Below are 15,810 nucleotides of genomic sequence, written 5' to 3'. Positions count from 1 at the left end.
CCACTGCGCCCGGCCGACCCTAACTATTCTAAATAAAATATCAGATATACCCAACCAGTGCAATTAAACCTGACTTTGGTGCTGGGCACGGTGACTCACGACTGTAATCCCAGCAGTTTGGGAGGCTGAGGTGGGCAGATCACTTGAGGTCAGGAGTTTGAGATCAGCCTGGCCAACATAGTGAAACCCGTCTCTACTAAAAATACAAAAATTAGGGCCGGGTGTGGTGGCTCACGCCTGTAATCTCAGCACTTTGGGAGGCCAAGGGGGGCAGATCACGAGATCAGGAGATCAAGGCCATCCTGGCTAACATGGTAAAAGCCCGTCTCTACTAAAAATACAAAAAATTAGCTGGGCATGGTCGCGGACACCTGTAGTCCCAGCTACTCGGGAGGCCGAGGCAGGAGAATGGCGTGAACCCAGGAGGAGGAGTTTGCAGTGAGCCGAGATCGCGCCACTGCACTCCAGCCTGGGGGACAGAGCGAGACTCCGTCTCAAAAAAAAAAAAAAAAAAAAGAAAAAGAAAAGAAAGAAAGAAAAATTAGCTGGATGTGGTGGCATGAGCCTGTAGTCCCAGCTACTTGGGAGGCTGAGGAAGGAGAATCACTCAAACCCAGGGGGTGGAGGTTACAGTGAGCCAAGATTGTGCTACTGCACTCCAGCCTGGGTGACAGAGCGAGCGAGACTCTATTTAAATAAATAAATAAAAATAAGTCTGACTTTGGTACCTTCTGTGTGTGGCTCACTCCTAAATGCTGGCTCTTTTCTTGTCCCTTTTGTATGTTCCTCAATGACTGTCTCCTTTGCTGGGGACCTCTTATTGTTTCATTTCCCAACCCTGGACAAAAAAATCTGTGGCTGACCATTTAGATGGTCAATTTAAACCTGGTTTGAAGATGCAACCTTCTAATATAATTCAAGCCTGGCTACATTCTGTGACACTCATATGGTCCACAGGAAAATTTTTCTTGCAAAGTTGCAAGTACAGGCCCCTTCTGTTGTAGGCCTCTCTCTCTCTATTCTGCCATCAAAGGCTTCTCTAGATAGCCTATTGCTTTTAGACTTTTCCAGGTAACGTAAATTCCAGGGCACATAGTCAACTTGTCTGAATTTCTTAAGGTTCTTTTACCTGGCTTGAGGTGGAGATAGTGTGGGATAAGCACTCTCTTCTTCCCACTCCTGGGGAAAGGGAAGAAAAATGCACAGCCTGCCAGAAAACTGTCTCCTAGGCTTTTTTTTTTTTTGAGACAGGGTCTGGCTCTGTCACCCAGGCTGGAGTACAGTAGTACGATCTTGGATCACTGCAACCTCCATCTCCTGGGCTCATGCCATCACCCTCCCATGTCATCCTCCCACTGCAACCTCCCGAGTAGCTGACACTACAGGTGTGCCCAACCACACCCAGCTAGTTTTTGCATTTTTACAGAGACTGATTTTCATCATGTTGCCCAAGCTGGTCTTGAACTCCTGGGCTCAAAGTGATCCACCCGCCTCAGCCTCCCAAAGTGCTGGGACTACAGGCATGAGCCACCAAGTCTGGCCCTTCCAGGCATGTTTATTCTACAATCTTCTTTCATCAATCCTGACATATCATTCCTGGGAGGTGTGTGAGAACTGAGGATTGCTAAACTGGCTTCACAGTCTTCCAGCATGTCCTATGGGGATGGTCTGGCATCCTCTTTTAGAATGCTCAGGGTACTTCACATTTATTTTTCTCAGCTTTGGAGCCTCTGTTAAAAGACGCACTGAAGGGTCTAATTTAATATGCCATATATCTTAGCAATATGTGCCAGGATTGTTCTATGTTTTTTTTTTTTTAAGGTGTGCACTTTTATTCAACTGGTCTCAAGTCAGTATACAGGTAAACCCTGGCTGCCTCCACTCACTCTCAGGGAAACCAAAAGCCTTCATACATCTCAAGTTGGGGGAACAAAAGGGGGCCACGAAGGCTGATCATTCAAAATAAAACAAAATAAAAAAGTATTAAGGCAAAGATTAAAAAAATTTTGCAGCGGGGCACGGTAGCTCACGCCTGTAATCCCAGCACTTTGGGAGGCTGAGGCGGGCAGATCACAAGGTCAGGAGATAGAGACCATCCTGGCTAACACAGTGAGATCCCGTCTCTACTAAAAATACAAAAAATTAGCCAGGCGTGGTGGCAGGCGCCTGTAGTCCCAGCTACTCGGGAGGCTGAGGCAGGAGAAGGGCGTGAACCCGAGAGACGGAGCTTGCAGTGCGCCGAGATTGCACCATTGCACTCCAGTATCGGCGACAGAGCGAGACTCCATTTAAAAAAAAAATTTTGCATTACATAATTTACATGATAGCAATGCTATCACCTCCCTTTGTGGACTCAGGAGAGGACCGGGCCGTTCTCCTTAGAGAGCAGTGGGGTGACTTTTAGGAGGGCAAGGGACTTCCTGTAACAATGCATCTCACAATATTTGGAATGACTATTAAAAAAAAGAACAATGTACAATCAAAGTCCTGGGCCACATTGTAGAACTTTGGGGGATGCCCACTCCAACTGACTACTCTCACCTTCACCGTTCCAGTTTTAAAATCCTGAGTCGACACCCCCTCAAAAAAAAATAAAAATAAAAATAAAAAAAGCCATGCCAATCTCATCTTGTTTTCTGTGCAAGTTAGCTTTTGTCAAGAAAGGGTGTAATGCAACTAAGTAAAAGTTCGCCTAGAAGCATTTGCGGTGGACAATGGAGGGGCCGGAGGGGCTGGACTAATTGTATTCCTGCTTGCTGATCCACATTTGCTGGAAGGTGGACAGCGAGGCCAGGATGGAGCTACTGATCCACATGGAGTATATACTCTCGGGAGGGGCAATGATCTTGATCTCCATCGTGCTGGGCACCAGGGTGGTGATCTCCTTCTGCATCCTGTCAGCGATGCCAGGGTACATGGTAGTGCCGCCAGACAGCACTGTGTTGGCGTAGAGGTCTTTGCAGATGTGCACGTCACACTTCATGATGGACTTGAAGGTAGTTTCTTAGATGCCACAGGATTCCATGCCCAGGAAGGAAGACTGGAAGAGCACCTTGGGGCAGTGGAAACTCTCCTTGCCGATAGTGATGACCTGGCTGTCGGGCAGCTAGTAGCTCTTCTCCAGGGAGGAACTGGAGGCCGCCATGGCCATCTCCTGATCCAAGTCCAGGGTGATGTAGCACAGCTTCTCCTTGACGCCATGCACGATTTCCCACTGGGCGGTGGTGATGAAGCTGTAGCGGCGCTCCATGAGGATCTTCATGAGGTAATCAGTCAGGTCCCAGTCAGCCAGGTCCAGAAACAGGGTGGCCTGGAGGAGGGCCTATCCCTCGTAGATGGGCACAGTGTGGGTGACCCTGTCGCTGGAGTCCATCACGATGTGGCCAGAGGTGTACAGGGACAGCACGGCCTGGATGGCCACATACATGGCTGGGGTGTTGAAGGTCTCAAACATGATCTGGGTCATCTTCTCGTGATTGGCCTTGGAGTTCAGGGGGGCCTCAGTCAGCACTACGGGTGCTCCTTGGAGCCACACGCGGCTCGTTGTAGAATTTGTGGTGCCAGATCTTCTCCATGTCATCCCAGTTGGTGATGATGCTGTGCTCTATGGGGTACTTCAGGGTCAGGATACCTCTCTTGTTCTGGGCCTCATCACCCTCGTAGGAGTCCTTTTGACCCATGCCCACCATCACACAGATGTGGACGGGCAGCAGAGCTCTGTGCTCGCGGAGTGGACGCGGTCTTAGCAGTCTGTTCTACGTTCTTAACCTTTTTTTTTTTTTTTTTTATGGACCTCTTGGCTTTCAGGTAGAGTCTGGGACCCCCTTTCCAAAGTAATGCTTCTATGTGCATAAAACAAATACACGGGATTACAAGGCAAACCAACTATATTGAAATAAAGTTGCCTCCTTGGATCCTATGGAGGTCCAAGTACTCAAGTTAAAAATTTCCATAAGAGCCGGGTGCGTTGGCTCACATCTGTAATCCTAGCACTTCGGGAGGCCAAGGCAGGCGGATTGCCTGAGTTCAGGAGTCTGAGAACAGCCCAGGCAACACAGTGAAACCCTGTCTCTACTAAAATACAAAAAATTAGCTGGGCATGGCAGCATGCGCCTGTAGTCTCAGCTATTTGGGAGGCTGAGGCAGGAGAATTGCTTGAACCCGGGACGTGGAGGTTGCAGTGAGCCAAGATCGTGCCACTGCATTCCACCCTGGGCAACAGAGCGAGACTTTGTCTCCAAAAAAAAAAAAAAATTTCCATAAGATTCTTAGTTCTTTCTAAGCATTACTATATTTGTCTTTCTTTTTCTTTTTTCTTTTTATTTTTTGAGACAGAGTCCTGCTCTGTTGCCTAGGCTGGAGAGCAGCGGCGTGATCTTGGCTCACTGCAACCTCTGCCTCCTGGATTCAAGCGATTCTCCTACCTCAGCCTCCCAAGTAGCTGGAATTGCAGGCACGCACCACCACATCTAGCTAATTTTGTATTTTTAGTACAGATGGGGTTTAACCATGTTGACCAGACTGGTCTCGAGCTCCTAACCTCAAATGATCTGCTCACCTCGGCCTCCAGGTGTGAGCCACAGTGCCAGGCCTATATTTGTCTTTCTAACACGCCAGGAGGAAATTGAGACATGAAAAAGGTAAGTACCTTGCTGAAGACCACTGTGACATAAAAAATACATATTTGGGCCAGGCACGGTGTCTCACACCTATAATCCCAACATTTTGGGAGGCTGAGGTGGGAGGATCATTTGAGCCCAGGAGTTTGAGACCAGGCCCTGGCAACATAGGGAGACATTGTCTCTACTAAAATTTAAAAAATTAACTGGGCATGGTGGCAAGTGCCTGTAGTCCCGGCTACTCAGAAGACTGAAGCAGGAAGATCACTTGAGCCCAGGAGTTCTAGGCTGCAGTGAGCTATGATCGCACTACTTCAGTGCAGCCTGGGCAATAAAGTGAGATCCCGTATCAAAGAAAGAAAGAAGGAAAGAAAGAAAGAAAGAAAGAAAATAGAAAGAAAGAAAGAAAAGAAGGCAGGCAGGCAGGCAGGCAAGCAAGCAGGCAAGCGAGACAGACAGAAGGAAACGAAACAAAGAAAGAAAAGATATATATTTGGTCTCTGTCCCCAGTTCCTGACACAGAGCTCCTAAATCTCTTGGAATTTCCTGGTTGATAGGAGTGTCTTTTTTTCTAATATTCTTGTTGGGCTCCTGGGTAGCTTCAGGATAGGGGCCGGTCACCAGCAAATTCAAGCTATGATTAGAAGCTTAAAAATGTTGGCCCCATACCTACCCTATCCTCTGTGGAGGAGAGAGGAGTTGAAGATTGAGTTAATAATCAATTATGGTTACATTGTCAGAGGGTTCGAACCAGAGCGACTCCATTTTGAGTGAGGGCTAGGAAAATGAGGCTGGGACTTGCTGGGCTACATTCCCAGAAAGTTAGGCATTTCTAGCTTCTAAACATTTACAAGTAAGGGAACAGATTGATAATGTTTACTAAACAGACCCAGACTTGGGAGTGTCCTGATGTCCCTGATACCTTGAGAGCAAAAGCATTCCTAATTTTGCTTTAAAGATAATAATATTAATTCTTGCAAAATATGGTAATTAAGAAAATTAATCTTTTATCACAAACCCTCGTAGCAGAGCACATCTTCCCATGATCTTTTTTTTTAATCCTCTATAAATGAATATTGTACCTAGAGTGGATGCGCTCCTTTTCTTCCTTTTGGGAACGCCCTACTCTGTCTATAGAGTAAGTGGACATTCACCACTTCACTGTCTTAAACTTGCTTTTGCTTTGGACTGTGGACTTGCCCTGAATTCTTTCTTGTTTGAAATCCAAGCACCCTCTCTTGGGGTCTGGATTGGGACTCCTTTCTGCTAACATTATGAAGCTTCCGTAGAAATCCCTGAAGTACGGGGTTCTAAGAGCTTCTGAGTTGGTGAACACATCCATATCCCAAAAAGGTGGTACACCCTGATTCCATGGGGACAGAAGTTCCTGCACTTAGGATCCTTCCAGATCTTGTTTTATGTACCTCTTCATCTGGTTGTTCATCTGCATCCTTTGTAATATCTTCTGTTATGAATCAATAAACTGGTTTGGGATGGGAGGAGAAGATTGCGGGAATTCCTGATTTATAGCCGGTTGGTCAGAAGTGCAAGTGACAACCTGGGATTTGCAATTGATATCTGAAGTGGGGGCAGTCTTGTAGGACTGAGCCCTTAAGGGTTTGGTGCATAGTATTGAATTGAATTTAACTGTACAACACCCATTTGGTAGATGCTAAATTAAAGAGTGGAGTTTATAATAAGAAATAATTGGAGACTTGTTTGGTGGGGAAAAACCTCCACACATTTGGTGTCAGAAGTGTTGAAAGTACAGAAAAATAGCTTTGTGTTTCTTTTCCTTAAACAATGCATATAGTAAGTGGCCAAGAAAGGATTCAAACCCAGGCAGTCTGACTTGACAGTTTTGTTTTGATATTATGCAGATAGGATCCCCTAAATTCATTAATGGTTGCTGTAGCATGTATTGCAGTACTTGTACAGAAGAAACAACTGGTAGTACTCCATGAACTCCATTCTCTGGTTTAGTGAGCATTACACGATGGCTTGGTTATCTGGGGGAGGTACAGGCCTTCAGAATTAATCCAGGCTCCAATTTTTTTTTCCTTGTCCCCGATATCAGAAGATATTGAGTTCCCTGTCCTTCTGGTTTAAACCACTACTTGTTTGGTTTTCTTTTACTTGTAGCGAATATGTTAATTAATATATCCAATAATGGCTAAGATTGAGTGCAGCACTCTGCCAAACCAGAAGGGAGGCTTACGGCAAATTACATTTGGTTTATAAACATAAATTAAATGTGATATTTCTATTTTATATATTTTATTTTATTATTATTTTGTAGAAATGAGGATCTTGCTATTGCCCAGGCTAATCTGGAACTTCTTACCTCAAGGGATCCTCCCTCATCGGCCCCACAAAGTGTTGGGATTACAGATGTGAGCCACCTCACTTGGCCTAAATGTGACATATCTTATTCTCATGCTAAAGAATAAACTCTGTACCCACCGTGTAATAATATTTCTCTCATAATGTTTATCGTGGAATTAAGGAGATAATATGGTCTCAGGAAAGTTGTGTTGAGTGGTAGTCATCATCATTACTGCTCTTCTCATTAGGCTGAATGTTTGGAAGCTGTGGGAAATGGGAAAGAGGAGGAAATTGGGAAAATAAATGAAAATAGCCTTACAAATTTCAGGTTCTTCAAATCTCAACAGCTCCATTTACCCTATAAGTGCAAAATATTTTCACATAAAACCCAGTCTGTGGATCGTTAGTTATTATTAATCTAATAATATCATAAATTGGTACTACTATTCCATTTTCCATTTAGTTAAATGGGAATTTTGAAAACAGAATTATTTTGGCTTTTCACCACAAATATGCTCAGCAACTGGAATTCTTAAATCTGCAGTTTTTTGTGTGTGTGTGTTTTGTTTTGTTTTTTGTTTTGAGACAGAGTCTCACTCTAGTCACCCAGGTTGGGGTGCAGTAGCACTATCTGGGCTCACACAACCTCCGCCTCCCGGGTTCAAGCAATTTTCCTGCCTCAGCCTCCCGAGTAGCTGGGATTACAGGCAGGTGCCTGGCTAATTTTTGTATTTTTAGTAGAGATGGGGTTTCGCCATGTTGGCCAGGCTGGGCTTGAACTCCTGACCTCAAGTGATCTGCCCGCCTTGGCCTGCCAAAGTGCTGGGATTACAGGCTTGAGCCACCGTGCCCCGCCTAAATCTGCAGTTCTGATGGAATGTTTTGATAAAGACAACGTAGAAACAGTACCTTGGGTTTTGTTGTTATTTTTTCCTAACCCGGCCCCCTATTAGTTTACTATGTATTAGACAGAACCTGAGAGCGGCGACTACTTTGCCAATAAATTGCCACATTCAATACTCTTCGGTTGCCTAATTCAGTGGTAAACACAGAAAAAAAAGGTAAAGAGGACATGAAATCAATAATAAATGCATCATCTATACCGGATTAGAATGCCTCTTAACACTCATTCATTTGAGGGCTGAGGGCCTGTGGTAGAAGTTCTTAATCTTGTTTTCAGGGTTTTGAAATTGTGTAATTTTTTTTTCTTTAATGTAATGAGCATGTGTATACACATTTTTTTTTTCCAGGGGAAAGGCGCCATAGTTTTCACCAGATTGACAACTGTTCTAGATCCCCCGACAGGTTACGAACTACAATACTAGTTTTTTTTACCGGTTTGTAAAAGGATGCAATTCTTCGAATATAGTTTTTACATCCACCTGACGAGGAAGGAGCCTCTACCCTAAACAAAAATGGCGGGAGCTGCTTCACACGTAGCCCCTCACGCAGAAAGCCTGGAAGGCCCCCTCCACTTTCTCTCCACCTTCGCACTCCTGACCCCGGAAGGACTCCGCCTTCTCCCCGTCAGGCTGCTGCTCAGCGCCAGGCATCAGCTGGGAAGCAGGCGTGGGCAGGCCGGCTGTACCTGGCCTGGAGCTCCAGGTACAGGGCCAGGGGCGGGGTGGGGTGGAGAGGCGGGCGGGAGGAAGCGGAGAGTTGGGCGGCCACGCAGTTGGGGCAGAGGCCTCGGGGCAGGGGTGGCGCGGACTCCATCGCTGGCGTTAGCTCTCGGACTGCCAGATGGAGCGGCTGAAAGCCAGAGGGTCTACGGCCGTGCCACCCTGAACACTCCCGACCTCGTCTCATCTCAGAAGCTAAGCAGGGTCGGACCTGGTTAGTACTCGCGTAGGAAAGCAGGAGGGTCCCCACGCCAGAGGGAGGCCTGCAAAGGAAGCGCGGAATTGGGATGGGCTCGCCACTGCTCTGAGCCAGAGGAAGGGTCTGGATGGCCGAGCTGGAGGGACCCCTTTTTCTGGTGTTCTTGGCAAAGAAAAAGGAAGACAGCAGCGGAGAGAGCTCCGCGAGGGGCTGCTGTGGGGTCGGGGGAGAGCGCGCTGGAGGTGGGGCAGCTGGTGAGGTCTCAGGTTCTGTTTGGATGCGGGTGGTTTTGAGCAGGGAGTGGCTTTTGGATGTGAAAGATTACTCTGCTTTGCAGGTGCTTTCAGAGAATAATTTAGCACGGGAGCATTGTGGTGTCAGGTCCTTCTGTAAAGTTGTTAAATTATCTGTTTTCCAGAGGGAGGACTCAGCTTTGTTTTTGCTGAGACTTTGAAACCTTTATTATTGTTGTTTTATTGTTGTTATTGCAGCTAAACATGTTTGCTCTGTTCTAAGTGTCTTCTCAGAGTTAGGTTATATAGATTTGTGCTTCACGTCAATTTTCTTTTTGATACTTCAGACTTGCCTTCCTGTTGGATTATAAAGTCAAAGTTGTAGGATAGAATTTTAAGATGTGTAAGAAACAAACTGTTTATGACATTTATTTTTAATTCCCCAGTAGTTGGAATGTAGAGGAACAAGTAATATTACACAGGACAATATTTTTGGTTATGTTTTATAGATTCCGTCTATAAATTTGAATAATCATGAAACCCCCTTCATGTTTATTTTTATTATACTTCTGAAAGCAACTGAAATGACTAGTTTTTTTTTTTTTAGTTTTTCAATGAATAATGATTAGGTTTGGAATCAACTTCCTCAGTAATATTAAATGAAAAAGAATGAGGTAGTTAGAATGCAAAAATAGAGGTTTGTTATAATCTTTTTTTTTTTTTTTTTTTTTTTGACACGACGTCTGGCTCTGTCACCCAGGCTGGAGTGCAATGGCGCGATCTCTGCTCACTGCAACCTCCGCCCCTAGGGTTCTAGGAGTTCTCCTACCTCAGCCTCCCGAGTAGCTGGGATTACAGCTGGGATTACAGGCGCCCGACACCACGCCTGGCTAATTTTTTTGTATTTGTAGTAGAGACGGGGTTTCGCTATATTGGCCAGGCTGGTCTCGAACCCTTGACCTCAACTGATCCACCCGCCTCGGCCTCCCAAAATGCTGGGATTACAGGCGTGAGCCACCACGCCCGGCCGAGGTTTGTCATAATCTTTTAAGAATATCTCTGCAGCCAATTAAAGTGTTTGCTTTATTTTCTTTCTATTCTGCTTAAAAATTTGGAATGCTCTATTATAGGGAAAATTACTTTGGGTGAATTACTCAATACGTTTTTTAAATGCAGTAGCATAGATTGCTTAATGATCCAGAATCTAATTAGTAAAAATGTTTCTCAAAATAAAATGTGTTAATATTTAGGGAGGGGGAAGAATAAATGAGCTTCCCCCCACTTCCTTTTTACTGTAGTAATATTAAAAAAGTAATAGCTGTAGGCAGGTTTTTAAAAATCAAGTATTACAGACAGACTTGTAAGGAAAAGCAGTCATTCTTTGCCCAGCTTCTCTGTATCCCTTGTCTTATTCTCCAGAGGACCATTTTTCACTTTCTTAACTGTTCATAGTTTCCTCTGTACTTTTTAATCATATGTCTCTATCACAGGTTGTTGACTGAAATAAATGTATGTCAATTAGAGCTAACTATACTGAGTCTAAAAGTTGTACTTAGAACACTGGTAGGGGGAATTAAGTTTATACTGCTGTATTCCTAGTAAGGATTAAGGGAAGCATCAGTAGTAGTAATCCACCCTAAGAGGTATTGCTGTGTTTGATTTTAAAGGAAACCACTACTTAATCAGTGGTTTTGACACTTGTCTGAAGACAGGTGGGTATTAACAGAAGGGGATAGTCTATTGGAGTATAGAAAAAGAGAACATAGAGATATATGTGGAAATGAAGGGCCTAAAAAAAGTATAGCAAATAATTTTTTTGTTTTTTTTTTTGGTGTAGGCAGGGTTTCACCATGTTTCCCAGGCTGGTCTCAAACTCCTGGGCTCATGGGCTCAAGCAATCCACCCACCTCAGCCTCCCAAAGTCACTCCCAAAGTAGCTCAGGCATGAGCCACTCATTGTGCCCAGCCGCAAATAAACTTTTATAGAGGGATTGTTGGTAATTTTTATATTCTGTTACGTAATATACAGCACTACCCAAATAAAAGAAATAATAAATCTGGTAGACATAAACATTGTAGTTATTAGAGAAGCCCATTCTCTTGTGCATTAGAGATAGTGCTTGGGCGTTTTCTTGGCCTGAATGAAATATTCCTCAGGACTCTTGATTTTTGCACTCATCAGGCAACATTTTTGACTTATTAGTTCAGCTTCCTATGGTCTTTTATTTCAGGGATGGTATGTTTTGATAGAATATGTACACTAGATCGTTTATTTCTTTATTATAAATAGATAAACTTGTAAACTGATTTATGCATCAATACCACGTAAATTTGTTTAGCATGTGTTCAACTGGGTACAGTGGTAAAATTACGTTTCTGGTCTATAAAGCAGAGACCCAGACCCTGAACCACTGCCTTAATGACCTCTCTTTGTGTGTCAACTGCTTCTCTGTACTCATCTGACTTTTCTTTTTTTGTTTAAGAGAAATAATATGCATTAAAACTATACCAAAATCATATAGCATATATGTGGCATTTCTTTGAAGATCTTTAAAATGAGACAATAGGAGAATAAATGCGTGAGTTCTGATGTTCAGTCAGTGAACTCTGAGATTCTAGCCCCAGGATTCTGTTCTGGATTCCATTCAGCAACCTGCCTGCCACCTACTGTCACCCCCGCAGTTATATGAAGGAAACCGAATGAATGAGAAGTAAATTTTAAATTACTCTCTAAAAAATGTTAAATTTTTATGTAACCAGAAAAGAGAGAATCTAGAACTTGCAATTTCCTAAGGAAAACTTGCTACCTGGACTCAAAGTTTAAATCTAGTTTGTTTTTTTTTTCAACTTCTTATTATTTTTTATGCTATCTCCTACAGGAAGGATAGCTTATTGTTTCTTTTACACATTTGGTGATTAATAAATATAATTTTAGCTCAAGTGTAATGTCATCAATAATTGACTGCAAAAATAAGCTGATATAATTAAATTTTCAGTTTGTACCTTTCATTGGTAAAGTAACCAGAAATCTTTGTGGCTAATTTTTTTTATGTTTCATTTAATGAAGATTAGAAGAGGAGCCATGTCAGAAGAAACAGTAAGTGAATCACAGTTTTCCTTGAAGACAGCAGCGCTAAGAGTGTTTGATCTTCCTCTGACTTGGTACTATTCTCTCTCCCAGGTAAATAAAAGAAGCAAACATGAAGTTGAATATTAAGCTTATTGCTCAGAGCGTATTTTGTTTACATTATTTCAGTTTTATTTGAGCTTTCTATATAGTACAGTCAAAATATTTATTGCAGTAGTTAAAAAACCTACTTGGTTATTTCACGGGTTTTTGTTTTTGTTTTTGGTTATTGTAACTCTTAAAAAGGGGTTATGTTACTTAAAAATTTTTTTCTGTCTTAAGCAAACTTACATAGTCCATTATTATTACTTTCAGTGAATTATGTTATTCCAGTAGGCCTGTTCTCACTATTAACAATCCTTTAAATTTTATTGTGGTAAAGTACAAATAACATAAAATTGACCATTTTGATCATTTTTAAGTGTATAGTTCATTAGCCTTAAGTACATTCACATTGTTGTACAAACAATATCCAGAATTCTTTTCATCTTGCAAAACTCAAACTCTACAACTGTTTGTCAACATCTTACTGTACCTCCTTCCCGTCATTCCCCACAACCATTCTATTTTCTGTCTGTATGAATTTGACTAGGTACCTCACAAGTAAAACCCTACAGAATCTTTTTGTGACTAGCTTATTTTACTTAGCATAATGTCTTCAAGGTTCATCCATGTTGTAGCTTATGTCAGCATTTCCTTTCTTTTTAAGGTAGAATAATATTTCATTGTGTGGATATACTACATTTTGCTTATGTGTGTGTTTGTTGATGGACATTGGATTGCTTCCATGTTTTTGCTATTGTGAATAATGCTGCTATAAACATGGATATACAAATATCTCTTTGAGATCCTGCTTTTAATTATTTTGTGTCAAGTGAAATTGCTGGATCATACAGTAATTCTACTTTTAATTAAATTTATTTATTTATTTATTTATTTATTATTATTATTTTTTTTAGAGGCAGGGTCTTGCTTTGGAGTACAGTGGCAAGATCATAGCTCACTGCAGCCTCAAACTCCTGGGGTCAAGCAATCCTCCCACCTCAGCCTCTCAAGTAGCTGGGACTACAGGCATGTGCCACCATCTCTCCACCAGTTTTTAAATGTTTTTGAAGAGACAGAGTCTCAGCATGTTGACCAGGCTGGTCTTGAACTCCTGGCCTCAAATCATCCTCTCACTTTGACCTCCTAAAGTACTGGGATTATAGGTGTCAGCTGGTTCACCCAGCCCTATTTTTAATTTTTTGAGGAATTGCCATACTGTTTTTCACAGTGGCTGTACCACTTTACGTTTCTACCAATAGTGCACAGTTTTTCCACATCCTCATCAATGCTTGTTATTTTCTATTTCATTGATAGTAGCCATCCTAATGGGTATGAGGTTATATTAGTCCGTTTTCATGCTGCTGATAAAGATATACCCAAGACTGGGCAATTTACAAAAGAAAGAGGTTTATTGGACTCACAGTTTCACATGGCTGGGGAGGTCTCACAATCATGGTGGAAGGTGAAAATCACATCTCACATGGCGGCAGACAAGAGCTTGTGCAGAAAAACTCCCATTCTTGAAACTGTCAGATATTGTGACACTTACTCATTATCATGAGAACAGCAGGGGAAGGACTTGTCCCCATGATTCAGTTACCTACCACTGGGTCCCTCCCACAACACGTGGGAATTCAAGATGAGATTTGGGTGGGGACACAGCCAAACCATATCATTCTGGCCCCTCCCAAATCTCATGTCCTCACATTTCAGAAGCAATCATGCCTTCCCAACAGTCCCTCAAAGTCTTGACTCATTTCAGCATTAACTCAAAAGTCCACAGTCCAAAGTCTCATCTGAGACAAGGCAAGTCCCTTCCACCTATAAGCCTGTAAAATCAAAAGCAAATTAGTTACTTCCTAGATAGAATGGGGGTATGGGCATTGGGTAAATATGGCTATTCCGAATGGGAAAAATTGGCCAAAACAAAGGAGCTACAGGCCCCATGCAAGTTTGAAATCGAGCAGGGCAGTCAAATTTTTTTTTTTTTTGAGATGGAGTTTGGCTCTTCTTGCCCAGGCTGAAGTGCAATGGTGCACATCTTGGCTCACCACAACCTCCGCCTCCCGAGTTCAAGCGATTCTCCTGCCTCAGCCTCCCGAGTAGCTGGGATTACAGACATGTGCCACCACGCCTGGCTAGTTTTGTATTTTTAGTAGAGATGGGGTTTCTCCATGTTGGTCAGGCTGGTCTTGAACTCCTGACCTCAGATGATCTGCCTGCCTCGGCCTCCCGAAGTACTGGGATTACAGGTGTGAGCCACTGCACCCGGCCAGGGCAGTCAAATATTAAAGTTCCAAAATGATCTCTTTTGATTCCATGTCTCACATCCAGGTTATGCTGATGCAAGAGGTGGGTTCCCATGGTCGTAGGTAGCTCTGCCGTTGTGGCTTTGCAGGGTACAGCCTCCCTCCCGGCTGCTTTTATGGGCTGGTGTTGAATGTCTGTGGCTTTTCCAGGTGTACGGTGCAAGCTGTTGGTGGATCTATCATTCTGGGGTCTGGAGGATGGTGGCCCTCTTCTCACAGCTGCATTAGGTGGTGCCCTAGTAGGGACTCTGTGTGGGGCCTCCGACCCCATGTTTTCCTTCTGTACTGCCCTAGCAGAGGTTCTCCATGAGGGCCCACCCCTGCAGCAAACTTCTGCCTGGGCATCCAGGCATTTCCATACATCTTCTGAAATCTAGGTGGAGGTTCCCAAACTCCAATTCTTGATTTCTGTGCACTGGCAGCCTCAACACCATGTGGAAGTTGCTAAGGCTTGCGGCTTGCACCCTCTGAAGCCACAGCCCAAGCTCCATGGTGGCCCCTTTCAACCATGGCTAGAGTGGCTGGGATGCAGGGCACCAAGTCCCTAGGCTGCACACAGCACAGGGACACTGGGCCTGGCCCCTGAAACCACTTTTTCCTCCTAGGCCTCTTGGCTGATGATGGGAGGGGCTGCCGTGAAGACCTCTGACATGCCCTGGAGACATTTTCCCATTATCTTGGGGATTAACATTTGGCTTCTCTTTACTTATGCAAATTTCTGCAGCCTGCTTGAACTTCTCAGAAAATGGAATTTTCTTTTCTATAGCATTGTCAGGCTGCAAATTTTCCAAACTTTTGTGCTCTGCATCCCTTATAAAACTGAATGCCTTTTAACAGCACCCGAGTCACCTCTTGAATGCTTTGCTGCTTAGAAATTTCTTCTGCTAGATACCCTAAATCATCTCTCTCAAGTTCAATGTTTCACAAATTTCTAGGGCAGGGGCAAAATGCCGCCAGTCTCTTTGCTAAAATATAGTAAGAGTCACCTTTGTGCCAGTTCCCAATGAGTTCCTCATCTCCATCTGAGACCACTTCAGCCTCACTTTATTATTCATATCACTATCAGCATTTTGGGCAAAGCCATTCAACAAGACTCCAGGAAGTTCCAAACTTTCCCACATTTTCCTCTCTTCTTCTGAGCCCTCCAAACTGTTTGAACCTCTGCCTGTTATCCAGTTCCAAAGTCACATCCACATTTTTGGGTATCTTTTCAGCAGCACCCCACTCTGCTGGTACCAATTTACTGTATTAGTCCATTTTCATGCTGCTGATAAAGACATACCTGAGACTGGGCAATTTACAAAAGAAAGGTTTATTGGACTTACAGTTCC

At 43.5% G+C, this 15,810-nt stretch overlaps 1 protein-coding gene and 1 pseudogene across 4 annotated transcripts in view; one reads left to right on the top strand and one right to left on the bottom strand.

Annotated features, from left to right (window-relative positions):
* Nucleotides 1–2,692: 2,692 nt before the first annotated feature.
* LOC100435340 (actin, cytoplasmic 2-like) lies at nucleotides 2,693–3,689 on the bottom strand (annotated as a pseudogene).
* A 4,744-nt stretch (nucleotides 3,690–8,433) lies between these two features.
* MIGA1 (mitoguardin 1) overlaps nucleotides 8,434–15,810 on the top strand; it is a 92,257-nt gene continuing 84,880 nt past the window's right edge. The window contains exons 1-2 of one of the 4 annotated variants that reach the window (XM_024237491.3): nucleotides 8,434–8,549; nucleotides 12,071–12,179. In XM_024237491.3, the coding sequence (XP_024093259.1) occupies nucleotides 12,081–12,179 (99 nt within the window). In that variant the 5' untranslated portion in view covers nucleotides 8,434–8,549; nucleotides 12,071–12,080. Of the gene's footprint in view, nucleotides 8,550–8,658; nucleotides 8,781–12,065; nucleotides 12,180–15,810 lie in introns of those variants that run through there. The other 3 variants (XM_024237483.3, XM_054532865.2, XM_024237498.3) reach the window with 3 other exon arrangements.

Source organism: Pongo abelii, chromosome 1 (genome assembly GCF_028885655.2).
Source record: "Pongo abelii isolate AG06213 chromosome 1, NHGRI_mPonAbe1-v2.0_pri, whole genome shotgun sequence".
NCBI classification, from domain to species: Eukaryota; Metazoa; Chordata; class Mammalia; order Primates; family Hominidae; genus Pongo; species Pongo abelii.
Note: the sequence above shows the minus strand (reverse complement) of the source record. Positions and strands in the feature narration are given on the sequence as shown.